The sequence below is a fragment of the Neolamprologus brichardi genome, chromosome 11 (genome assembly GCF_056152115.1).
Source record: "Neolamprologus brichardi isolate AB-2024 chromosome 11, ASM5615211v1, whole genome shotgun sequence".
Classification (NCBI taxonomy): domain Eukaryota; kingdom Metazoa; phylum Chordata; class Actinopteri; order Cichliformes; family Cichlidae; genus Neolamprologus; species Neolamprologus brichardi.
In genome coordinates, this window is record NC_142114.1 from 12594314 (window position 1) to 12620669 (window position 26356).

At 39.3% G+C, this 26356-nt stretch overlaps 2 protein-coding genes across 2 annotated transcripts; both read left to right on the forward strand.

The window, feature by feature from the left end:
• The first annotated feature begins 153 nt into the window (after positions 1-153).
• Positions 154-16982, forward strand: LOC102790249 (myelin-associated glycoprotein-like). The gene is made up of 9 exons (XM_087847760.1): positions 154-536; positions 9210-9572; positions 10209-10499; positions 14066-14314; positions 14853-15113; positions 15217-15307; positions 16363-16455; positions 16560-16623; positions 16713-16982. Exons 1-9 carry the CDS (start codon positions 347-349, stop codon positions 16746-16748), a joined length of 1638 nt encoding a protein of 545 aa, XP_087703886.1. The 5' UTR covers positions 154-346; the 3' UTR covers positions 16749-16982.
• A 5880-nt stretch (positions 16983-22862) lies between these two features.
• Positions 22863-26098, forward strand: LOC102789968 (myelin-associated glycoprotein-like). The gene is made up of 8 exons (XM_087847761.1): positions 22863-22911; positions 23112-23471; positions 23828-24109; positions 25030-25290; positions 25368-25458; positions 25663-25755; positions 25868-25931; positions 26020-26098. Exons 1-8 carry the CDS (start codon positions 22863-22865, stop codon positions 26053-26055), a joined length of 1236 nt encoding a protein of 411 aa, XP_087703887.1. The 3' UTR covers positions 26056-26098.
• The last annotated feature ends 258 nt before the right edge of the window (positions 26099-26356 follow it).

A 26356-nucleotide genomic window follows, 5' to 3' on the forward strand; every position in this document is an offset into this window, starting at 1 on the left:
GAAACCGTATTTTATCCTTTAAAAATTTAGCTCTCGAATAATTGCAGATTCATTTCTCACCATTCAGTTTCAGTTCTACAATTCAATTTCAGTTCCAAAATTAAGTTTGTTGGGACTTACATCCGGTTCCGGTTCAAGAGTAATCAAGCGCAGATTAGTAGAACTACGTTTTACTAGCGGACCGAAAGTGTTACTGACGGGAATCTACAGAGTCTTGAGCTGAATTTGTCACGGCTGGGGCAGCAGTCGTGTTGTAGATGAATGAGGACCCAAAATGCAAGCAAGCGACTGATGAAGAGTGTGACGTTTATTTACAAGTGGCAGTGGCAGAAACAGACAACGTAGCATGAGAAATACTAACGGAAACCTAAACTGGGAAAAATTAAATAACAAACCTGAGAGCATACGAAAAGGGCTGCGGGGCAGAGAGACACAGAGACGGGAACGACGCACCATGGACCGCAGAGATACACAGATGAACTCAGACGAGCCGACAACGAACACAGACCGACACCCACTAAATATACACACACAAGGTAATCGGGTAATCACACACAGGAGGGGAGAACAGCTGATCCTAATACACACGATGACTGGAGGACACAAGCTGAACACAATGACAACAGACACAGACCTTCAGAATAGAACAGGAAATCCAGAACACGAACCTTCAAAGTAAAGCAGGAAACACACAGACTGATTTACAACACAACACGGGGACATGAACAGAGCACCGAGGACAGACACGGGTAGGGCTGATAAAACACTAAACTTCAGGTTCAAACCTAAACTAATACAAAATCAGAATAAACACAAGGCACAAAAATGAACTTCAAGGAAACACAAAACGCTGGGTCAAAATGACCCAGGACCATGACAGAATTAAGACTTCAGAAGTCATTTGTCATGTTGAATGACCAGCAGATAAACTCTCAGGTTGGTAATAAATGTATTACATGTATAAGAACAAGCGTCATGTTAACAAATGATAGCCGCACAGTAACTTTTATGCTTATTGTAGCTGTTAGCTAAAAACGCTAATTTAGCATACTTTGCCCTGAATTCAGCTTTGGCAAATAAATATGATCGACTGTTGTCATCTTGTACCCTCTCAGAGCCCTGTATGCTTGCAGAGACCCCTACAGAAGGGAAACAAATTGGGCTTCTTTTTCAGAAGCCCAATTTGTTTCATAGTTAGATGCCTGACTGACAACTGTATAAACAAAAGCTACACACATTATTCGAAGCACATGGCGCACAGTCGTAAATTCCCCCTAATTTTGGTATGATCCGAGCTCAGGCACTAGGCAACTGAGCACAGCACTTACACATGTGAGCGAGGGGGGAGAAGCTGCTGCCTGCGAGTTTCCTGTAGGAGAAGTGCAGCCAGGCAGAGGAGAGCTTAAGTTTGACCAGGTATCAAAGCAAATCATTCGTACTGTACAAATAATTTAAATATGACGGTGTATCACAAAAGAATGATATCAAACTGATCACTTGACCCATATTACGTTACTTGCTCTTCGAGTGAATCAACAAATGGCGAAATAAAAAGCGAACAACAATGCTGCTGTTTTTTTTTTAGAGAGAGTCTTAGCTTACATGTGTGTTTATTTCATATTTTCAGTTGTTACCCTTCACGGCTAAATAAAGCACTCTAAACCCGTTTCAGTTATGTACTGATGAACACAACAATGGACATAAGGGGCTTCTTTCAAAGAAAAAACTCAGGTAGATGTTATTTTATATATTATGCTTTGTATGTTGTTCAGTATATTTCTATGCAAAACAAGAGGAATTTCAATACACAGCAGTATATTCACAGTTGAAACCAGATATTTACATACACTTTGGGGGAAAAACATAAAAACATTTTTTACTGTTAAACATCAATTTAGAGTAAACTTGTTTTGTTTTAGGTAAATAAATATTGAAATATCTTTTGAATTAGTTAAATGTCAGAATAAAAAGAGAGAGAGAGCTGTCTATTTTTTATCACTTTCATCAAATTACATATACACTAAGTTTATTGTTAATTAATAAGAAAACTCCAGACGATTCCATTCTGAGCTTAAGAAGCTTCTGATAGGTTAGTAGAGTCCATGTGAGTAAATTGGTGGTACACCTGTGGATGCATATAAGGCACCCCCAATACACAAGGCCTGTTTCTTTGACATGGGAAAAATCAAGAGATATCAATTAAAACCGCGGTCCCCAACCCCCGGGCCACGGACCGGTCCGTGAGTCATTTGGTACCGAGCCGCGAGAGTGAGACTCGGGTGTGAAATGTATGGTTTTCAGGGTTTTTATCGGTTTTTAGCTTTATTTTGTTATCGTTTTTTCGTTAACTCTGTTTTCCTGGGTCTTTTCACGTGTGTTATGAATAAATCTTCTTTTTTTGGTACCGGTACTAGTTTTATTTTGTTGTATTTATCCGTGACACCTTAAAGGCCGGTCCGTGAAAATATTGTCGGGCACAAACCGGTCCATGGCCCAGAACAGAGAAGGAACAAGAGCCAGGTGAGATACACATGTTAGTCAAATGGCCAAAACTCATCAGAACATGTATCTAGTACCTAGTGTATCTTTTTAGATACCATTTGTTACTTTTCAAATTCCATATTTATTAAGTTATGCAGGCTTGTTTGCACAACAAGGGTAAATAATTATATAAACTTTTCTGAATCTAAATAGTGCACTTTGGTAGAATTAAAAAATAAGTGTAGTGCAGGTCTTTGATGATTTTTTGTGCTACTATCATCTAGTTTAGCCTAAGTAGTCCTGATTTTGAACTGTTGTAGTCCTGTTTTAATTTCAGATCAGTTCTGGGTGTGGTTGAATTGGGGTTTAGTCCTCGTGTCTTAATACAGCCCTGATTTTGTTCTGCCTTGTTGCCTTAATTAAAAAATTAATTAAAAAACTAGTTTAAGGTGTCCTGCATATGTGATATATATTTTTTTCCTATATGAAGTCATTTTTTTTTTTAACAAAACTCAAAACACAGCCTAATAAATCTTTCAGTCATTTCAAAAGCATTAGCTATAAGTGCCGTGCCGAGAGTGCTTTGTAGTGAATCAGAAGAGTCGACTCCCATTGAGCGGGAGCCAGCTCCTCACTTAATTTCCTTTCGCTGCTCAGCTCTCACACAGTGGCTCAGCTATGCTCCAATCCCTCCATATTGTGGCCAATCAAATGCGAGGATATAGGATAATATCATTATGTGAAAAACAGAGAGGGTGAGAGACGCGACAGTCAAGTAGAGCGTGCGTCTGTCCTCTCAGTAAGTGAGTGAGACAGTAGACAGCGGTGAGGAGGGCTGTGCGAGTGCATCACAAAAACACATAAATATGCCTGACACCCGTAAACGAAGCAGCATCTGGCTGCAGTTTAAAGAAATTTTTGTCTCGGTTTTGGTCTCGTCTCAACTTGGTCTTAGTCTTGTCTTGGTCTCGATACCCTCTGGTCTTGGTATTGTCATGGTCTCGGTTTAGGCGGTCTTGACTACAAGTCTAACTCAGCCCTGCGCGCGGTCAATCTTTCAAGCTCGGGTCCTCTACCAGAGACCTGGGAGCGGTTGGTTAGCCACCACCATTTTGTCCGTCTGTATCTGGAAGTCCCACAGTATCTTAGGGGGTGTCTCCCATTTTGACCTCGGGACTCCCAGGCCGTATTTGGCACAGATGTTTCTGTACACTATGCCTGCCGCTTGGTTATGGCGTTCTATGTATGCCCTGACTGCTAGCATCTTACACCATGCAGGGGCCTGTCCTTCTTTGATGGTGCCTCCTCTTCCTCGGGTTTCTGCTGCCTGAGGTATTCACTGAGCACGCGGTCAGTTGGGGCCATCTTACTGATGTATTCGTGGATTCGTTTGTTGTCTCATCCTTGCTGTGGTGCTGACACTCACCAGTTCCCGGCCTTCTCCCTTCCGCTTAGCGTACAGCCTCAGGGTGCTGGACTTGGGGTGTGTGGTGTAATTAAGACACGGCGGTTCAAGGGATCATAGTTTTGAGCCATCTTTATTGACATGCATCAAACCACAACAACACCAACCCCTGAGTCCTCGTGTTTTAACACCTTGGGCGTGATCTGCAGATGCCATGCAGGTGCGTCCGCACGGCACCACAGACCACGCCCCACCACATTGTGAAACCCTCCATGCATGGTCAGGAGCTTTCTTGTCTTGATGTCAGTGGCTGTTATCTCCTCATTTGGCGAACTTATTATCCCAGCAGGGTACCTGATCACGGGCAAGGCGTAGGTGTTGATAGCCCGGATCTTGTTCTTACCGTTCAGCTGACTTCTCAGGACTTGCCTGACCCTATGCAGGTACTTGGTGGTTGCAGCTTTCCTAGCGACCTCTTGTGGTTCCCAATTGCCTGTGGGATCCCCAGGTACTTGTAGCTGTCCTCTATGTCTGCAATGTTGCCTTCTGGTAGTTCGATCCCCTCAGTTCTGACTACCTTCCCTCTCTTTGTTACCATCTGACTACACTTCTCCAGTCCGAATGACATTCCGATATCATTGCTGTATATCCTGGTAGTGTGGATCAGTGAATCGATGTCTCGTTCACTCTTGGCATACAGCTTGATGTCATCCATGTACAGGAGGTTGCTGACAACTGCTCCATTCCATAGTTGTTATCCGTAGCCAGTCTTGTCAATGATCTCACTGACAGGATTCAGGCCTATGCAGAACAGCAGTGGGGACAGAGCATCTCCTTGGTAGATCCCGCACTTGATGGTGACTTGTGCTATGGGCTTGAAGTCGGCCTCTAGTATTGTCTGCCACATCCCCATTGAGTTCCTGATGAAGGCTCTTAGGGTCCTGTTGATCTTGTATAGTTGTAGGCATTCCAAGATCCAGGTGTGGGGCATTGAGTCATAGGCCTTCTTGTTATCAATCCAGGCAGTGCACGGGTTGGTCAACCTGGTCTTGCAGTCTCGGCTGACTGTTCTGTCTACCAGTAGCTGGTGTTTTGCGCCTCTGGTATTCTTGCCAATCCCTTTCTTTGCCCCACTCATGTATTGACCCATGTGCCTGTTCATATTAGCCGATATGATGCCTGACAGGAGCTTCCATGTAGTACTGAGGCAGGTTATTGTTCGGTAGTTGGATGTGACCGGTCCCTTCTGGGGGTCCTTGAGGATCAGGACTGTCCGGCCTTCGGTTAGCCATTCCGGGTGTCTCTCGGCAACTAGAAGCTGGTTCATTTGTGCTGCCAGACGCTCGTGAAGTGCAGTCACCTTCCTCAGCCAGTAGGCGTGAACCATGTCGAGGCCTGGTGCTGTCCAATTCTTCATACCAGAGACCCTTGCTTGGATGTCTGCCACCGTGATGGTTACTGGACCCTGTTCAGGGAGGTTGCTATGGTCTGCCCTCAGATCCACTAGCCACTGAGCATTGCCATTATGGGTTGCGTCCTTCTCCCACATGCTCTTCCAGTATTGCTCCGTTTCCAGCCTTGGTGGTGCTGTTCTTGTATTGTTCCCTTGCCACTGAGAGTACACCTTGGCTGGTTCTGTGGAGAACAGCTGGTTTATTCTCCTGCCTTCTATCTCTCTGGTGTACCTCCTCAAGCGGCTAGCCAAGGCTGTGAGTCTTTGCTTGGCGGTTTCCAAGGCCTCAGGTATGGACAGCTTGCTGTATTTGTTATGCACCTTCTTTGTCGCACCTTTCTGCAACTCCGATAGTTGGCTAACCTCCCTCCGTGCTACCTTGATCTTGCCCTCTAGCCTCCTTCTCCATGGAGGGTACTGCTCCTTGTGGCTGTTCAACTTATAGCCAAGCATCTCACTGATCACTGCTGCCGTAGTATAGATCAGCTTGTTAGTTTCGGTAATGGTGGTGGTAGGTATCGTCCGTAGTGCTGCATTCACATCATCTAGTAGACCTTCTGAGGGTACTTTACGTAGTCTTGCTAACCGGCTACGGGGGATTAAGGTTTCAAGCTTTAAGAAGGATTGTTGAGTGCGAGAGGAACATATATAGACAATATATATATGTATATATATGTATATATACATATATATATATATATATCTGTGTATATATATAAATATATATGTATATATATATGTGTGTATATATATATATATGTATATGTATATATATGTATATATGTGTGTGTGTGTGTGTGTGTACACACTTGTGAATAGATAAAGAAATCTTAACAGGAATGTGACCGTTGACATCTCTATAGGCCATTTCATAGTTGTCTGTGATGAGGCCTACAATTGTTGTGTCATCCGCAAACTTGATAATGGTGTTTGACTTATGTTTAGCAACACAAGTGTGTGTGAACAGGGAATATAGGGGGGCTAAGCACACAACCTTGTGGCGTTCCTGTGTTTAGGATGAGTGATGAGGAGGTGTACTTACCAATTCTCACCACCTGGGGCCTGTTTGTGAGGAAGTTCAGAATCCATCTGCAGATAGCTGTTCCTAGCCCAAGGTCGACGAGCTTCGAGGCAAGTTTTGAGGGGATGATGGTGTTAAATGCCAAGCTGTAGTCGATGAAGAGCATTCTTGCATATGTATTCCCTTTTTCCAGGTGAGGGAGGGCGGTGTACATTGTCAGGGCGATGGCATCCTCTGTGGCTCTGTTTGTCCGACAGCCGAACTGAAGAGGGTCCAGTGTGTCAGGGAGGGAGGAGCAGATGTGACCTTTGACCAGCCACTCAAGGCACTTCATGAGGGATGTCAGTGCAACAGGGCGGTAGTCATTCAGACAGAGAGTTTATTTATTTTGTCTTTTGATATTGTCATATTCTAGCTTTACTCTCAGTTGTCTGTATTTTATTTTAATTGTATTTTTAATTATTTTTATTTATTACATACCACGTGTTTACATGCAGAATACAAAAAAGACAAAACATTGCCAATGTGATCAGTTTTCCACTATTAAAAACTTTCTAATTAGTCTTCCCAGACAAACACAGAAATTCCTGAAACAAGCGGTTAAAAAACTTGTTTTTCTTTGTAGTGGGTTAGATTTGGTAGATGTTTGGTTAATGCATGGTGTTTGTGAACACAGCATGAACATTCATGCCTAATGTAAGCAGCTGTAGCCTACTCCCATTTCCTGGCAACTTGCACTCATTCCTGTAGAGGGTGGCGAAGGTCACAAGTTGTCTTTAAGTATTGCAGATCACATTCTTTTGTCCTGCCAATTGCTTAAAGCTTTGTAATTGTAAAAGGGTGGTAAGTAGGATCCTGACTGTCTGCAGTTTGGCTTAAAGTAGCGTGAACCCTGGCTGACTACTTTCTTTCTCTTGTTAAAGGCTTACACACTGCTGCTGTCTTGTTGTAGCCTGGTTTTTGCTTTGTTGCTGTCGTGTTGATTGGCATTTGTTCATTGTTTTATAGCGTTTCAGTGTTAACTGTTTGTTATATTTTAATCAAGCTTTTAAAAGGACCTGTATCTTGTGTGTGTGTGTGTGTGTCATGTGTGTTTACGCCTGTTTCTTTTGTATCTTATTTACTGGGTTGTTTTTATATTGCTTATTATTATTTATAATTTAAATATAAATAAAGCATAAAATAAAGCGTGTGGTGGAATTCCCTTTCATGCCTGTGAATGTACACACCGGGAAGCAAGTATAACCTGTGTGCCATTTGTAATTATTACGATACTTACACTGGCTATTGTAATCTCTCCTGGGGTGTAACTCCCTCCCTAGGTGGCGTTGTCAACACCATTTAGTTACCTTCACCAGTTTTCCTCCTTCACAGTGCCACAAGTCCGAAACATTTGGTGTGCATTGGCTCTGCTTCCCATAGCAAGTACACAAACGCATCAACCAGTGTAGCCAAATAAAAGAGGAACTCGTGTTTACCTGCACACGTGTGTACCCATATAAACACGTTTTTTTACAAGAAAGCACAGAGTAAAGGCAGTGTACTTTTGCACATTAGCTAAAATGTTATATTCACCGGTTGTTGCCCACATTACTTTAGAAAAGCCACAACATGAAGAGTGAGGTCTTGCTGCACTGTCATGTGACATTGCATTTGACTAAAACAGAGCTGCAAAGTGAAACAGTGCTGTCAAATTAAAAATAATCCAGTACTATTTTGGTAGTCATTCTATATACCAAAGAAGCCGGTTCCCTGTTAATTTAATGAGAAATATAATAGAGCTGAAATCCAAACAAATTGCAAATTTCTTCCTTTAGATACACAAAAATATTTTTTTGGAGATAGAATCATGGGTGCTTCCAGAGTTGTTTCATAGGGGTGGCCATAGCGAGGCCACTAAAAATATTGGGGTGGCCATAAACAGAATTACAGTTTTATTATGCTCTTGTCAAATATAGGTCACTTAAAATATGTCGAGAATGAAAAGAATTATAAGTTTATAAGTTGATTTCACTAAAAATAGATACATATAAAAACAAAATAAAAATTCCTTTACAATAATTTGTTTATAGGAGGAATAAATATCAAGTTAATGTTTCGATGAACTGTAGGGTGTCTTCCTCTCTCGTGCTCACATATGGGGCGACCAGCAATTTTTTTTTTTCAGGGGCGGGGGTCAGTGTAAGAAATGCAAAGGCTAAAATGCATATCTACAATAACACATACTTTTAAACATGTAGAGCCATCAAAATGGACTTTCTGCTGTGCGTGTGTGTGTGTGCACGTGAGAGGGTAACCACATTTCACTCTGAACATGTCAAACTGATGTGTAAATAAGGAGGCAAAACCAGCAGGAAACCACACGCTGTGATCAAGCACAAACCATTTACAAAACCTAACAAAGAAAAAAATAGACACGACGATGAAGTTAATTTTCTTCTCTATTTTGCAGAACATGCAGAAAAAAGTAAGATGAGTGTAATAAAGTGGTTGCAAAATGTGTGAAAAGTAAAGAGGCAACTTCATGTCACATGTTTCTGAAGGAAATTTAAAAAAACACAGACATCCTTGTCACCGTATTTGTTGGCGTGACAGTGAGAAGAAAAGATGGTCTTACAATGGTCTTTGTTCTTCATGTACATTTGCATTAAAGGTATGGATAGTATAGACCTTTAAAGTATAGCTGAAAATTTTAATTCTCACATTTTCATACATCTTTGTGTAACACATAATGTCGGTATTACATGATCTTTTCTTTATTTTCACACACATTTACGTTGTCCTTCTTATGTTGGTAGTCTTATTTATTTGTTTTGTTTCATCATAATTTACTCTCAAATTTATTACAGTTACTCCAACAGAATCTTCATCTTGGACCGCTGCTGTGCCATCCTCAGTGAAAGGTCTCCTTGGCTCATGTGTGGTGATCCCCTGCTCTTATAACTACCCAGAACCACAAAAAAGCCCACAGACCTTCACGGGGATTTGGTATAATAATGATAATCAAGTCATCTGTCATTCTGATGCATCTCAAACTCCAGCTCAGTTTCAGAGTCGGACAAAGCTGCTGGGAGACCTCAACAAGAAGAATTGTTCTCTGATGATTGATAAACTTACAAGAAGAGATGAAGGGACCTTTCATTTCAGGATTATAATGGAAGCTTATGCCGTATTTTCCTACTCAAAGAACAAAATCTCTGTTTCAGTGATTGGTAAGTTAACTGAATGAATGCTGTACAGTTACACTCAAATTATCCACTCATGTGGAAAGTGTTATGGTACTGGTTCGTTATTTCTATGTTTCCGGACTAAATAGTGTTATTTGAATATTCCTCGTTGATTCCTAATTAGTGTCAGCTGTATTTCCACCTGCTACCCATCCTCTTGTTACCCTGTTGTGTATATTTATGTCCTCAGTTTCCCTTTCCCCACTGTTGTATGCGTCTCTCTGTGTTTTAGAGTTCTGTGTTTTGCTTCTAGTTTCCACGTTCCTTAGCTTAGTGTTAGAATTTTTGAGGTATTTCTCTGTACAGCAATAAAGCTGCTTCTTTAGTTTACTATTTGGTCTTTGAGTGCTGCGATTGGGTCCTGGCTTACCTGCCATACAGCATAAAGTCAAATCATAGTAAAGTAAAGTCCACATTATCATATTGTTAGATTTTTATAAGAATAGTGTTTTGCTTTGTTTTTTCTCTTATTCCCTTCTCCTCACCTTAATCTGTTTCCTATATTAGTTCTACGCATTATGGTATTTGGAAATTCAACAATTGGATTAGTCTTTGGATTTGCAAAAAAAATCACAGTTAGTTTGGGTCTTAAAATCATCTTGATCTTTCTTGTTAACACAGATGAACCAAATCCCACTGATTTCTCTGTGCAAGAGGAGGTAAAGGAGGGTCAAACTGTGTCTGCATCCTGCTCGGTGTTTCACTCCTGTCCCACATATTCACCTTCTTTCCACTGGAGTCACTCTGGAGAGCAGCATGATCAAACACAGAAGCTTCAAAATGGCCAGTGGAATGCAACATCTACTTTGACCTTTCGCTCAAACCGCTCTGATCACAACAAACCTTTACAATGCAGTGTTACATACCACGGTGGAAAGCAGCAGGTAACATCCAAGACCCTTAAAGTAAAATGTAAGTGTGCACTGACAAATACATGTAGATGAAAGAAAATCTTATAAATATTGTAAAAATGATCACTTTTAAAAAAATCTAGAATACAATGTTCTAAAAATTAAGGGTGTTCCGACACTAGGCATGGTTGCTTTGTTACATGTGTTTGCAGTTGTTAGAATTAGAAATAGAAATTTTGTAGTAATTTTCCTGTATAAATCGTTGGTTGTTACATTTGTAAGTGTTCTTTAACATGATTGCACATACAGTGGGATGCAAAAGTTTGGGCAACCTTGTTAGTAGTCATTTTCCTGTATAAATCGTTGGTTGTTACAATAAAAAAATGTCAGTTAAATATATCATATAGGAGACACACACAGTGGTACTTGAGAAGTGAAATTAAGTTTACTGGATTTACAGAAAGTGTGCAATAATTGTTTAAACAAAATCAGGAAGGTGCATAAATTTGGGCACCACAAAAAAAAGAAATGAAATCAATATTTAGTAGATCCGCCTTTTGCAGAAATTACAGCCTCTAAACGTCTCCTGTAGGATCCAACGAGAGTCTGGATTGTGTTTGAAGGTATTTTGGACTATTCCTCTTTACAAAACGTCTCTAGTTCATTCAGGTTTGATGGCTTCAGAGCATGGACGGCTCTCTAACTCACACCACAGATTTTCAATAATATTCAGGTCTGGGGACTGAGATGGCCATTCCAGAATGTTGTACTTGTTCCTCTGCATGAATGCCTTAGTGGATTATGAGCAGTGTTTCGGGTTGTTGTCTTGTTGAAAGATCCAGCGCAGCTTCAGCTTTGTTACTGATTCCTGGACATTGGTCTCCAGAATCTGCTGATACTGAGTGGAATCCATGTGTCCCTCAACTTTGACAAGATTCCCAGTCCCTGCACTGACCACACAGCCCCACAGCATGATGGAACCACCACCATATTTTAGTAGCAGGTGTTTTTCTTGGAATGCTGTGTTCTTTTTCCTCCATGCATAACGCCCCTTGTTATGGTAAATGGCCTGCATTTGTATAGCACTTTACTCAGTCTCTAAGGACCCCTTTAGTGCTTTACATTCAGTCATTCACCCATTCACACACACATTCACACACTGGCAATGGCAAGCTACGTTGTAGCCACAGCTGCCCTGGGGCACACTGACAGAGGCGAGGCTGCCGGACACTGGCGCCACCAGGCTCTCTGACCACCACCAGTAGGCAACATGGGGTCAGGATATTTGACATGCCTGGGATTGAACCACCGACCTTCTGATTAGCGGCTGACCTGCTCTGCCACCTGAGCTACAGCCACCCCTATTTGTTATGCCCAAATAACTAAATTTTCTTCAGTCCACAGCACCTTATTCCAGAATGAATAATGAAGTCCAAATGTGCTTTAGCAAACCTTCTGTCTATCCGAGATTTTTCTTGGTGTGCCACTTTGAGCCTTACCTTGAACTGAGCCTGTGGTCTTACATTTTCTCAATATGTTCCTAACTGTGGAAACAGACAGCTTAAATCTCTGAGACAGCTTTCTGTATCCTTCCCATAAACCAGGGGTCCCCAATCCCAGTCCACGAGGGCCGGTGTCCCTGCAGGTTTTAGTTGTGTGCTTGATCCATCACAGCTGATTTAAATGGATAAATTACCTTCTCAACATGTCTTGAAGTTCTCCAGAGGCCTGGTAATGAACTAATCATTTTATTCAGGAGTGTTGACCCAGGGTGAGATCTAAAACCTGCAGGGACACCGGCCCTCGTGGACTGGGATTGGGGACCAATGCCCTAAACCATGATGGTGAACAATCTTTGTCTTCAGATCATTTGAGAGTTGTTTTGAGACCCCCATTAAAAGAGGAGGGAAACTTACAACCCCTTTAAATACTGAGATTACCAAGCCAATTTGAGTTCCAATAATTCGTTCTAAAGGTTTTGGAATCAATAACATGACAACAGTGCCCAAATTTATGCAACTGCCTGATTTTGTTTAAACAATTATTGCACAATTTCTGTAAATCCAATAAACTTCATTTCACTTCTGAAATATCACTGTGTGTGTCTCCTATATGATATATTTAACTGACATTTTTTTATTGTAACAACCAACGATTAATACAGGGAAATATTGACTATTAACAAGGTTGCCCAAACTTTTGCATCCCACTGTATGTGCAATCATGTTAAAGAACACTTACACAAAACTCCAAAGTAATTTGAAAACTAAGCAAAACCCAGTAGCATGTACAACCACCTTTGGCTACAATGACTTGTAAAGTAAGTAGCCGTTTCTCACATCATTTTGAAGAAATTTCATCTTTCACATCTTTAGAAGGTTGCTTCATTTCATTGAGGTTTGTGGACACTTGTTTATGCACAGCTCTCTTTTAAATTGTCACCACACAATTTTAATCTGAGATCTAAATTTTGACGAGGCAACTGCAAAACCTTGATTCTTTTCTTTGTCAGTCATTCTTTGGTTGGTAATGTCCTTGGGATTATTAATTCAATTCAATTCAATTTTATTTATATAGCGCCAAATCACAACAAATGTCGCCTCAAGGCGCTTCATAGATACAGAGAAAAGCCCAACAATCATATGACCCCCTATGAGCAAGCACTTTGGCGACAGTGGGAAGGAAAAACTAGCTTCTTCCCACTGTCCCAAGCTAGCTTGGTCTTATTAATCAGTTAAGACCAAGCTACAAACAAGCTGTAGCCTCATGTTTGACTCTAGAATACTTTGATATACTGAGGAGTTCATGGTTGAGTGAATGACTGCAGTCATGCTACCCAGATTTTTGGTGGGTTTTTTGATTTATTCTTTTTTTTTTAACACTGCATTTTTATTACTAGTTTTTTTTTTTTTTTTAGCATTGTAGTTTGACTTTGGGGTGAATTTGTTGGGACATCAACTCCTGGAAAGACTGCAAACTTTCTTGAATGTTTCCTACAGTGAGAATAAGCTTTCACACTGCAGAATGAGAAACTTATTTGGAAATGGCCTTATGATCCATTTCAGAATGATGGACAAAAACAACCACTTATCTAATTTAGCTGCTAATGTATTTCTTCCTTTGTGTTGCGGTTAACACACACCCAAAATGCTACAGACCTGCAAACTGCCAAAACCTCTGCTTGCTGACACAATAAGTCATCTTTCAGTTGCCTGATAATTGCACTGAATGAGCTTGTGCCAAAAAGAACTGTAAATTCTATGCTTTTCTATATGCATCCTTTTTAAAAATGTTTTTATGAATTATTTATAAATTCGTTTTTCTCTCTTATTTCTTTTGTTTTGTTTGTTTGTTTAATGAACCGCGACGTCAGTCTAGTGGTATGACAATGAATCACTGACTGAAAGTCAATTTAGTCTTAACAACTACTGGATTGACTGCTTTGATATTTTGTCAGTATATTCATCATCTCCAAAATATTGGTGACTTTCATCGACTTCCTGAACTTTTTCATTTGGTGCCACCATCATGTCAGAATGTTGAAATAAGCTCAACCTTGACCTGACAGTATGTAAAATAAGATAAAATGCTGCACAGTAACATAAAGGATTAAATGTTTCTATGCAGATGCTCCAGTGAATGTGAAGGTTGAGTACCAGTCAGTGAATGAGGGAGAGACTGCACACCTGAAGTGCTCCAGTGATGCTAACCCTGTCAGCAGCTATGAGTGGCACAGTGAAATTGGTACTCTGCTGAATAAGAGACAAACCTACACAATGTCAAATGTCTCCAGACATTCAATAGAGTCCATGTACTGCACTGCTGTCAATGAGGAAGGACGAATCAGATCAAGCACCGTGAAGCTCAATGTGTTATGTGAGTACAAAATGGAAGAAATATAACAACAAAATAGATTTTCATGTGAGTCAAAGATAAACTTTATTGACAAAAATATTAGGCCACACCTATTAATCCTTAAATTCAGGTGTTTTCAGTCCCGTTGCCACTGGTGTATAAAATCAGTCACCTAGCCATACAGTCTGCCTTTACAAGCATTTGTGAAAGAATGGGTCGTTCTCGAGAGATCGTTTAACTTGAGTGTGGTACTGTAATAGGATGTTACTGTTTTGAGAAGCCAGTTTTTGGAATATCTAGGAGGAAGAAATTTCAAAATTAACATAAAGTTACAAAGCAGTGTCACCAAGTACTGAGGCGCATAGTGTTAATGAGTCATCTGACTCAATAACTATTGAGTCATCTGACTCAATAACTCCAAAGTTCAAAACTTCTGCTTACATCATGGCAACATGGCATAAATTTAGATTGCTGAGCAGCTATTTTATCCATATAATGTATATAATAAATGCACAGCTATCTTTTATCTCCTAATTATAGCTCTCTAGTGTCCTTACAGATCCCCCTGATATTAGGACTTCATCTAAGTGTTTCTCAGAGGATGATGAGGTAAAGTGTGAGTGCATCGTGGAGTCCAGGCCTCACAGCATGGTCCATTTTGTTTTTGGTGACAGAGTTCTGCAAAGCACCAGCGTAGAGACAGTTGGCTCTGTTACTACTGGAACTCTGCAGACAGACTTTGGGTCCTTTAAGTTTGTTCACTGCCTGGCAAACAACACACTGGGAAATGCTAACCTCACACTCTTGTTACCTGCTAATGGTAAGAAAAAATTTCAATCTCAAGAATGTCAAGCATTAATTATTCTCACTTTATATTTACATGGCAAAACAAAAAATATTCATTATGCTTTCTTTTTGAACAGACAACATGCAGAATATTTTCATAGTCTCTGGAGCAGGTGTGATTTTTCTGATTATTCTGATAGCCACTGGAGTGGGAGTTGTTAGAAAATGGTGAGTTTTAGAAAATATCTGTATTTCTGAAATGGTGGTTGGAAGAAAAATCTACACAATAATGGACATTTTTTTTGAGGTTTTGACAGCCAGACCACCTAAATAAGGTATATTGCCTATGTCCTTTGTTATTCAGTTAATAGAAAAAGCAGCACATAACACAGGAGTTAAAAAAGTATTCAGAGTAAGAAGCAGAGCACCATGTCTCTTGGAAAGTACAGAGCTGATTAACTATGAAGTCCGAGCTACAAATAAAACACAGACACAATCCTGTAGCTTGAAAGAAGAAGTCACACACATCCATTTCTTACTTCTGCTTTGGTGAGTTATAACAGTCAATACTTTTGTGAAATCTATCGCAGATGTTATTTGCATCTTTTCTGAGTATCAACACAGAGAGAAGCTGCTGCTGTGAGGATCAACTTTTTTTTTAGATGTGTGTTATGGTGTTGAATTCTTTGTTATTTTCATTTATAGAAAGACTGTTAAATGAGCAGCATAGCAACATTAACAACTAGTATCAAAGACAACTGTGGTATTTAAAAATGTTCCTTTGAAAACAGATTATCCTAAATCACACACACACACCCCTCTTCCTCTCTCTTCATCTTTAGTTGGGGAAAAAGAGAAAAACAAAACAGGCTAATTGCGTTCTTTTTCTTTTTAATAAAAACAAAATCCACTGATTCTATTCATTGTGCTTTTACTTCAGTAACATTACTCATGAGAAGTATGTTGACAAAAATAAAAATGTTCAAAATATAATCTTTTATATAAATGAAACATGCACATATTGACTCCTCCTGAAACTGCTGCTGCTGCTCTTTCAGTTCAGACCATCATAGGCTGCTATGTTCAATGAGATCATTGTAATGATGCTTATTTTTGTCACGCAACATGTACAAAAAAAACTTATCTCAGAGCTTGCATCTGAAATTCATTTATTTGTGTTTGCCCATCCAAATATAGCAGCCAAATGTGGCTCTACTTAAGAGGTTACCAAAACTGACAGCTGTCTTTCTCGTGTTCTTATTTATTTTATTGTTTTCTGCCAGCAGGGGGAGATCAAGGGAGACGCCATCATCAGACTTGGGCACCATGAAAGCAGAGAGACCTGTGGAGCTCCCTCGTTATGCCCCAACAAAAAGGTTTTGATTCTTCATCTTAAGTTTAAACAAACAATCTCACTCGTGATTAAATATGATTTTAAAAGATGTTAACTAGATTTAATGTTTTTGCATTCTTTCTGCAGGAAAGAGGACAGGAAGGATATGTCTTGTTCTGACATTTATGCCAATGATCATGTCTATGGCAATGTAGGGATAAGTAATGATTTCTTCAATAATTCATTCATAATGTGCATGCATAAACAAAGTGAGTGAATTAATCTTGTTTCTCTGTCTAGACTGACTGCGATGAGTCAATATACAACAATGTGTAGCGTGTGGAAGATCAGCTTCAGTCCAGGTTGTTATGCGAGTCAAGAAATAAGAAAAACCTTAAACACTTTGAAATATTAATTGTTTATTTCTGTCATCTGTCATTTTCTTTCTAAAACACAATAAGTAAATAGTAATCTTTAAAATTGTGCTTGTTGCTCTCAGAGGATTTCTTTACTTGTTATCAAATGATGTGCTTTGAATTATTACCAATAAAGTACTCTAATAATACCAAAGTTGTCTGGTTACTAAACATATTTAAGCTTTGATTTTTATTTAACTCATTATATAAATGAGTGTAATAAAAAAAAAGGGGGGGGCTAACACATAGAGTCAGGCAACCATTCGTACTCACGTTCACACCTACGGGTAATTTAGACCAACCCCCCTAACTGCATGTCTTTGGACTGTGAGAGGAAGCCAGAGTACCCAGAGAGAACCCATGCAAACACAGGGAGAACATGCAACCTCCACATAGAAAGGCCCACCACAGTGCTGCCCTAAATAATTTCTTATGTAACAAAATATAAGAAATGGATAATTTTTAATAATAACTAATAATAATAATTCTGAGTTATTATTGCAGCATAGTGTCTGACAGTAATGTGCTATCAATTATTTACCCTTAAGAAGAATTATTAAGTTAGCCAAGTCAATAACTATTTTGTTCATTATTTGAGTTCAATGACGTCTTTTATTATTTGTGTCATGGGTTATCAAAAACCAGTTACGGTGGATAATGCTGGTCTGTCAGCACAGGTTCCGCTAAAGGATGTTGGGCCTTCATGGCACCGTTTTGGAGCCTGTTTCTAATAACTTGATCATAAATATGCCCAAGTGGAATAGAAAGGAAGAGATGCCAGTCCTGCTGGTATTACTTTTATGGCCTGCCTAGCTTTCTTTGTGTAACAGCCTGTCTTCTGGTATCTCCTCCTTCATTCTTGAGGCTGTCTTGGGAGAGGCAGCCATAACATCAGCCATGATTGTATTCAGATATTTGCCTGAACTATGTTATTTGAGTGAGACTAGTGGAGAGTGTAGCAGTTTGGAGTCATGATGTTGATACATGACTTTGTGTTTTCAGAACCGTGTGCCTAATTTCAATGTTTGTGTATAAAATGGGGCACATTTGAAAATAGACTTGAAACATTTGGCTACTTTGAAGATAGCCTGATTGGAACTAAAAGTAATGGTTCCTGGGTCTCCTGGGTCTTGGACCCAGGATTTTGAGTTTCTTGTTAATTTGTTTTTGTTCTTGTTCTTTTTTGGTTTTGAAACACAATTTCTTTTTTTTGCTTTTCTTTTTTTTGCATTTCTTTTAACATTTTTTTTTTTTTTTAAATTTTGTCCATGCAGTTTTCAAAACAGCGAGTGAACCAAAAAATCTAAATGTTTAGTTTTTTTCCCTCAAAACCTTTCAGACTTTGCAAACAGTTCTGCAAAAGTGCAGGCCTAATATAAATTGTTGTGTGATATGGGGTCATGCTTGAAGTCGCCCCACCCATGTATAAAAGTTGATCTGAAGGCTGAAACAACCATTTTCATTTATTATTTTTCCATATATCCTAATGGTAGATTAAGATCTTTAATCTTAATCAAAAACCACAAGAAAAATCAAAAATATAAGCCTGATCAATATTTTTACTGAGAAATGTGGTTGGAGTAGTGAACATGTCTGGTCTAATGTCTGGATTTTGTGTGTAGACATGATCCAGCTTTTATATTCACACCTGGGACTGAGAAGAGGCTGTGTAAAGTCTGATAGACAAACAGTTTTAAAGACAAAATGTTACTACACCTGGTTTAAAAGGGAGTACAATAAATAACAAATGGTAAAATAAATATTCTTGTGAAAATGTGCTAAGGACAAATCTAAGTAAAGTAACATAAAATGAAGACATGAAATAACCTTTGAGATGAGCAGTTCAGAAGATTGGATCTCAGAAGTCCACCATTGGAAATTTCAGCAGAGACACAAGAGACATACAGTAGATACATACTTATACATACATATTCATCTACATATCTATATATCTATCGGGAAGATGGTCACAACCATTCACATGCTTAGTGAATATTTCAGGCAGCCGAAACCAAAGAAAGAAGAGGAGCAAGAGGAGGAACCACTATGGAAGGACAGGCCCTTGCATGGTATGTACTACAGACAGATATAAGAATTGGCTGACATCCAGAAGTCCTGCCGGTTCCTGGACTGAAAGACAGCACAGACATACTAATCACGGCAGCACAGGAACAATCTCTAAGCACAAGAAATAGAGGAGCTGGGGTCTACCACACCAGGTGCAGGCTGTGTAAAGATGCCCCTGAGACAATCCAGCACATAACAGCAGGGTGCAAGATGCTGGCAGGCAGGTCATACATGGAACGCCATAAACAAGTGGCCAGCATAGTATACAGACACATCTGTGGTGAGTATAGGGATGGGTATTGATAAGATTTTCACGATTCCGATTCCATTTTCGATTCTGTTTAACGATTCGATTCTTTATCGATTCTCTTATCGATTCTTTTTTTTAAAAAAGGAGAACACTAAGGTCGATTAGCTTAGAACTTTGTTTTATATCTTCTCTTTGAACTAAATGTTAATGCAGAAGTTTGTGACTGAGGCTAAAAGCTGCAACTGGCTGGCCCACACTCAAGGTCAGGTGCACTGAAAGAGAACAAGAGATTTGATTTTGATTCACTGATATTTTAACTTTCAAGAACAATAGATATTGAGCCTGAACACAAATTTTTGTCACTTTAATTATCTGACAAACAGTCAAGGGATGGCTCAATAAGTAGAGAGACATTAGGACAGAGCTCATACACAAACTGTTTTTCTCACTATAAACACTGGAGAGGAACTGAAACTGTGAGCTGTGTCACTTTTTTCTATTCTGAAATGAACATGCAAATGTTCTTTCACAATTGTGTATGGTCTAGTGAATAACACATCATTTTAATTGCTTTAACTCTTGTCTTGGTAATTTAAAACTCAGACAAAAGGAGAAATGGGACTACAAGACGTGTGAGGGTTTTTTACGCATCCACAGCAGCTACTTCTGCTGTTTAAGAAACAAATGAGCCGAAGACAAATTTAGTACTCAATTAAAAATAAGTAAATAACGAACAGGGCTTAAACAAGAATCTAAACATTTTAACAGAACAGTTAAAAGTGCCATTGACTTGAAGCTGAATTCCAATCATCTCTACAGAAAGGTTTTACTCAGATTCATGTAGTAAAACAGCGGTCCCCAACCCCCTGGCCTCGGACCGGTACCGGTCCGTGAGTCGTTTGGTACCGGGCCGCGAGAGTTGAGGCTCAGGTGTGAAATGTATGGTTTTCAGGGTTTTTTATTGGTTTTCAGTGTTATTTTGTTATTGTTTTTTTTGTTAACTCGGTTTTCCTGGGTCTTTTCACGTGTGTTATGAATAAATCTTCTTTTTTTCGGTACCGGTAACAGTATTATTTTGTTGTATTTATCCGCGACACCTTAAAGGCCGGTCCGTGAAAATATTGTCGGGCATAAACCGGTCTGTGGCGCAAAAAAGGTTGGGGACCGCTGTAGTAAAGGACCCTCTACAGGGTTCTTGTCTGCACTTTACCATTGAGGCCGCCCTCAGTAAGATCCACAACACAAAATACAGCATTGTACAGAAATATCTTTTTGCTTTCTCCATTACTTTCCTTTAGTAAAGACACCTTTAGTAAAAACTTGTCTTCTGCTAATTATTTCTTCCTATTCTATGGACTAATAGGAAACAGCTATTTCTTCTTAAGTTAATCTTCATATCATACACATGTAATAGAATACATCAAATCCACAAACATAAACTAGTAAAACAAAAAAAAAACCCAAGTAATTTGAAATTAATCTTTAAATGATTGTAACTTAAGTACAGATTGCCTTTGTTTCTGAAAAAGCAGAAAACGCTGCATGAACCCAGCTGTAGCAAAGTCCAGGCTGAGTGTTAAGTTGTGGGACAGTCTTTTTCTGTTCCTGCCACAAAATCCAGGTTCCTTCCTCCTGGTTAGTCCAGCTTCCCACTATTTTCCCAACACAACTGCATTCCATCATTTCCAGTTAAGAGTCAGCATTTAAGGACCAGCTCATGGCCTCATTCTCTGCTGAAAGGTCTTCTGTCCTGTAAACTTTTATTCTCCTTGTGCTCACTCATCACAGCCGGCCAATTGCTTTGCCAAAAGGTTGAGCACACAAAGCCTCATTCAACAGTTTTTTTATGCGTGTGTTTTTAGCCTGTTTGATGGCACAATAATGGGCTTACAATATCCATCTCAACCTCAGAATCACCTCAGATCCAATTCCTGCGTCTTTTGAACAGTTCGAATAACATAAAAAGCCAATGTCGTGTCATTTCAGAGAATTGGGGCCTCATTTGTCTTTGGTCACGTGATTTATATATGTAAAAAATAAAATTCCCCTTTTGCGGTCTATCCTTCAGGCTCAGGTCCTCTATCAGCACAGAGCCATTGCAGGGGGGGCGCAGTATAAAAAGGGGAAAAAAAACAACAACGCTTGGACACTGCTAGCATGGGGCACCCACACAAACGCAAAGCAGGAGATGAAGCATAGGTGAATATGTTTCCAAACCAACTTCATTCTAAGCCAAAGAATAGAAAATATGGTGAAGCATATCTGCCCTTTGGCTTCACCTGCACAAGTGCCAAGCTAGGTCTCCCCTGCATAATTGGTTTTCCCTTCGTTGGGAGCAGCGCTGGGCTGTTCAAATCACAGACAAACAGTATCCCACATTCTTGATTTTTAGTTCACAAACACTTCTTGAGTAACTACTCCTGACATTTTGGAGATGTGAGCTCTTTATACAGTAAAGTTACAGTGGGATACAAATAATATCAGGCTCATCCTGCTACAATTTTTCCCCCTGTCTAAATCACGGACAAACAGTATCCCACAGTTGTTTATGTTTTTAAACCCATTTTGCACAGAGAGGCATTTTTTGAAAAATGTATTGATAGCAATGTTGAATATTATAGTGCAACATCTTTCTTGTAAAACAAAAGGGGACCCAGCAAAAAAAGTTTGGGAGTCACTGTTGTAACCAATCCAGGCAGTGCACAGGTTGGTCAGCCTAGCCTTGCAGTCTCAGGTGACTGTTCTACTGGTTTTTCGCTCCTCTGATATTCTTGACAATTCCTTTCTGTGCCACGCTCATGTGCTTATATGTGTGTGTATAAATATAGTTATATTATCTTAGGTATAGTGGTTGTATAGTAGTGTTGGACAGAGTAAGACGGCCATAGTGATAGACATAGCGATACCAAATGACAGCAACATCAGGAAGAATGAACACAAGAAACTGGAGAAGTTCCAGAAAATGTGGAGGGTGAAGAGCCACATGGCAAAACATAGAAGAGCCACCTCGGCAGGACAAGGTTCAGCTGTTCATCTGCACCTTAAGGACAAAGGTCACTCTTTCAAGGATGCCAATGTTCACATTTTGGAAAGAGAAGACAAATGGTTTAAAAGGAGAGTGAAAGAAGCCATATATGTCCTCTGTGAATGGCCACCTTTGAACAAGGTTAGCTGCTTACAACACCAGTTCTCTGCCATCTATAATCCAGTTTTGAGATCCCTTCCCAGACACCTTAACACCCACCCACATCCTTGGCCATTTGACCTCAGTAAATCACATGATAGGGTGGGGCTAGCTTTCATGGTGGGTTCACCTGAAACCTTGGCTGATTGTGACCCACACCCGTTTTCACACCTTTGCTCATGTGATTAGGTAGAGGACAAATAGGGGGTCCATGTCCCTCTTGGGGAAACTCCCACAGGGCTTAAAATCTGGGACTCTCCATTTGACCTTAGAACTGAAGAAGCTTCTCGGATGAGAGGTGAAACGTCTTAAAGCAACTTAAAGAAGTCCAGACACTTTTCTTTCCAAGCTACTTAGACTAAGATGACCTGGATCACTGAGACCTTTCACAGACATACAATATATGAAACAAAGGTGAGATTTTGTGTTTGACTTAAATGTACTGTGTGAAAAGCAGAACAGAAACTATCATGTCATATTTTTACAAAAACAAAAAACAGCAGCTTTATCACTTTATTTGCTGAAGTGAAGAGATGAATGCTCTACAGTGGCTTTTGTTGTCCCTATGCATTTGCTCCAAGGGTATGTGTGTTCTGTATAATATATAAATTCTTAAAATATACAGAGTTAAACAGTATGTGATTTGTTTTGTTTTTTTTATCTTATTTAGCTGAGGAAAAAAAATCATTATTAAGATTTTGTCCTGTGCATTGTCTTCCTCTTATTAGTTACCCTGTTTTTGTTCTTTTCTTCATCACGTTTTGCTCTCAAATTTATTGCAGTGACTCAACCTGAAGCTTCATCTTGGACTGCTGCTGTGCCATCCTCAGTGAAAGGTCTCCTTGGATCATGTGTGGTGATCCCCTGCTCTTATAACTACCCAGAACCATCAAAAAGCCCCCAGACCTTCACGGGGATTTGGTACAATGACAATGATCAAGTCGTCTGTCATTCTGATGCATCTCAAACTCTGGATCAGTTTCGGAATAGGACAAAGCTGCTGGGAGACCTCAGCAAGAAGAATTGTTCTCTGATGATTGATGATCTTCAACAAAGTGATGGAGGGACTTTTTATTTTCGGATTGAAATCACAGACTATGACAAGTACTCCTACAAAAATAACAAAGTCTCTATTTCAGTCAGTATGTAAAATAATTTATTTTAAAAATTATTGTAAGCATGTTGTGAATCTTAGCATAACTATATTTGTGAAAAGATACCATCAGTAATATCCAATGGATGTTTTCACTGTTTTGTTTGCAATAAAATAGGAAATATCTCTCCATTAAATAATCCCTATGCCCAGTCACTGTTTTTCATCTATTTTACTTTTCACAGTTAAATACTTATGAAATCAATTCACTTGATCAAAATTGATAGCTGCATGAAACACAACATCAGCAGCTATACTGCTTAAGTGCATTTGTATTTCCAATACAGTACACTTACCATCACAACTGCATTTGGTTTATGATCATAATCTTTTTTGTTAACACAGGTCAACCTGATTTATCTGTGCAAGAGGAAGTAAAGGAGGGTGAGAATATGTCTGTATCCTGCTCCGTGTTTCACTCCTGCCCCACATATCCACCTTCTTTCATCTGGAGTCACTCTGGAGAGCAGCAAAATCAAACACAGCAGCTTCATGAAGGCCAGTGGAATTCAACATCTACTCTGACCTTTCACCCAAACCGCTCTGATCACAACAAGCCTTTAAAATGCAAAATAACATACCATCGAGGGCTGCACCAGGAAACATCTAAGATACTTCAAGTAAAATGTAAGTGTACTGTATCAGTTTATACTAATAGCAGATAATTCTACCAGTGCAGATAATCAAATTCGGGTGAAACGGGTGAAAACGGGTGAAAACCCGTTTTTATCAGTTATGTGAAATTGCCAGAGCGAAGCCTTATCTTCCTCCAAAAGACCTAGAAAAACTTTTTTCATGCCTTCATCACCTCTGAACTGGACTACTGCAATTCTCTCTATTTGGGTCTTCAACACTCATTTCTCCATTGCTTGCAGGTAGACCAAAATGCTGCTGCACGTCTTTTAGTGTTAGAATGTATGAACACATCACTCCAGTTTTAGCAAATTTACACTGGCTCCCTGTCTAATATCATGTTGATTTTAAGATTCTTTCACTTACTTTTAAAGTTAAATGATATGGCGCCCAGTTATTTAAGCAAACTCCTCAACATGTATAACCCCAAAAGAGCACTGAGATCGTCTTGCCAGATGCTCTTACTACAGCCAAGGTCTCGATTGAAGCATAGAGGTGATCAGGCCTTCACAGTTGCAGTGCCTAGACTCTGGAATAATCTGCCAGATGATATTCGTACTTCAGAGTCTATTCAGTCTTTTTAAATTGTATCTTAAAAGTCACTTTTTTAACGTTGGCTTTTAATTCAAGTTTAGTTTGAGTAGCATCACGCTTGTTTTCTGTTTGTTATTGCATTATTTGTTTTTCTATTGTTTTCTCTTGTTCTTAATTAATTGTAAAACACTTTGGTCAACTGTGTTGCTTTTAAGCGTGGTATAGGAATACATTTTGATTTGATTTAGATTTTAAAGCTTTAATTTAAAGGTTGAATATAAGACAGATGTAAATGAGGGAGAATCTGTACACCTGAAGTTCTCCAGTGATGCTAACAGGATATGATAAATCCCCACTACTTATATTTCTTGTCCTTAAAGCTGCCCCTGACATCAAGACTTCCTCAAAGTGCTCCTCTGAGAACGGCATCATAAAGTGTGACTGTATCGTAGAGTCTGAGCCTCCCAGCATGGTCTATTTTATTTTTGGTGACAGAGTCATGCAAAGCAGCAAAGTAGACATGAATGGCTCTGTTACTACTGGGACTCTGCAGACAGACTTTGGGTCTTTCAGGCGTGTGCAGTGCCTGGCAAACAACGTGGTGGGATATGACAACATCTTGCTCTCTTTACCTGTTAATGGTAAGAAAGACTTGGGATGCACTGATCTCTCTGTTTTTACATGACAAAAACACTCATTATGATTTTTATCTGGACAGACAACATGCAGAATATTCTTATCTCATCTGGAGCAGGTGTGATTTTGCTGATTATTCTGATAGGAAGTGGAGTGGGAGTTGTTAAAAAATGGTAAGTTGTCATGAACATAATCATTGAAAATAAGCATTTTTTATTATTGCACCATTTGCGAAATAATAGTAATATAATAATCTATCTATCTATCTATCTATCTATAGATAGATACATTTTGAAATAAATGTATGTCTTTTTGGTTAGAGGCTGTGACAAGTGTCAGTTTCCTTTCTCATTTAATTAAAAACATCTTACTGCCAGCAGGGGGCGATCAAGAGACACAACAACCACTAACCTGAGCAACATAATGTCAGACAGACCTGTGGAGCTCCCTCATAGTGGCCCACCAAAAAGGTTTTAATTCTTCACTTCTGTTTGAAAACAAACAAATCTTACTGATGATTAAATATGATTTAAGAAGATATGCAATTAGATTTAATCTTTACCTCTTGCATTCTTTCTCCAGAAAAAACAGCTGTAAGGATATCCCTTGCCCTGACATGTACAACAACTCTCCTGTCTATGGCAATGTAGGGATAAGTAATGTTTTCTTCATTAGTTCATTCATTTTGTGCATGCATGAAAAGGGGAGTGAATTAATCTTGTTTCTCTGTGCAGACTGACTGCGATGAGTCAATATACAACAATGTGTAGCGTGTGGAAAACCAGCTGCGGTCCATGTTTGTGTCTTCTGATATGAATCAAGAAAAACATCCTTGCGCAACTTTATCGCATATTTCTATCATATGTTTTTCACATTTTCTTTGGAAAATAGAGTAAGTAAATAGTATTTGTTAAAGTGCTCTTGTTAATCTCATCTAGAACATTTCCTTTGGCTTATCAAATTATATTGTTTAAAAAATTACCAATAACGTATTGTAAAAATCTTTAAGTTGCTAGGTCGCAAAGGTTGCAGATTTTAAAAAATTCAATCGCCGAATTATTATTATGAAGT

What these genes read in the sequence shown, in the direction of transcription:
- LOC102789968 (XM_087847761.1), top strand. Translation starts at nt 22,863, where the DNA reads ATGAATGCTCTACAGTGGCTTTTGTTGTCCCTATGCATTTGCTCCAAG. An exon ending in GCTCTCTTTACCTGTTAATG is followed by an intron (nt 25,291 to 25,367) that starts GTAAGAAAGACT and finishes TTATCTGGACAG; the next exon opens with ACAACATGCAGAATATTCTT. An exon ending in GTGGGAGTTGTTAAAAAATG is followed by an intron (nt 25,459 to 25,662) that starts GTAAGTTGTCAT and finishes TCTTACTGCCAG; the next exon opens with CAGGGGGCGATCAAGAGACA.
- LOC102790249 (XM_087847760.1), top strand. Translation starts at nt 347, where the DNA reads ATGAGAAATACTAACGGAAACCTAAACTGGGAAAAATTAAATAACAAA. An exon ending in CAAGACCCTTAAAGTAAAAT is followed by an intron (nt 10,500 to 14,065) that starts GTAAGTGTGCAC and finishes GTTTCTATGCAG; the next exon opens with ATGCTCCAGTGAATGTGAAG. An exon ending in CGTTATGCCCCAACAAAAAG is followed by an intron (nt 16,456 to 16,559) that starts GTTTTGATTCTT and finishes TTCTTTCTGCAG; the next exon opens with GAAAGAGGACAGGAAGGATA.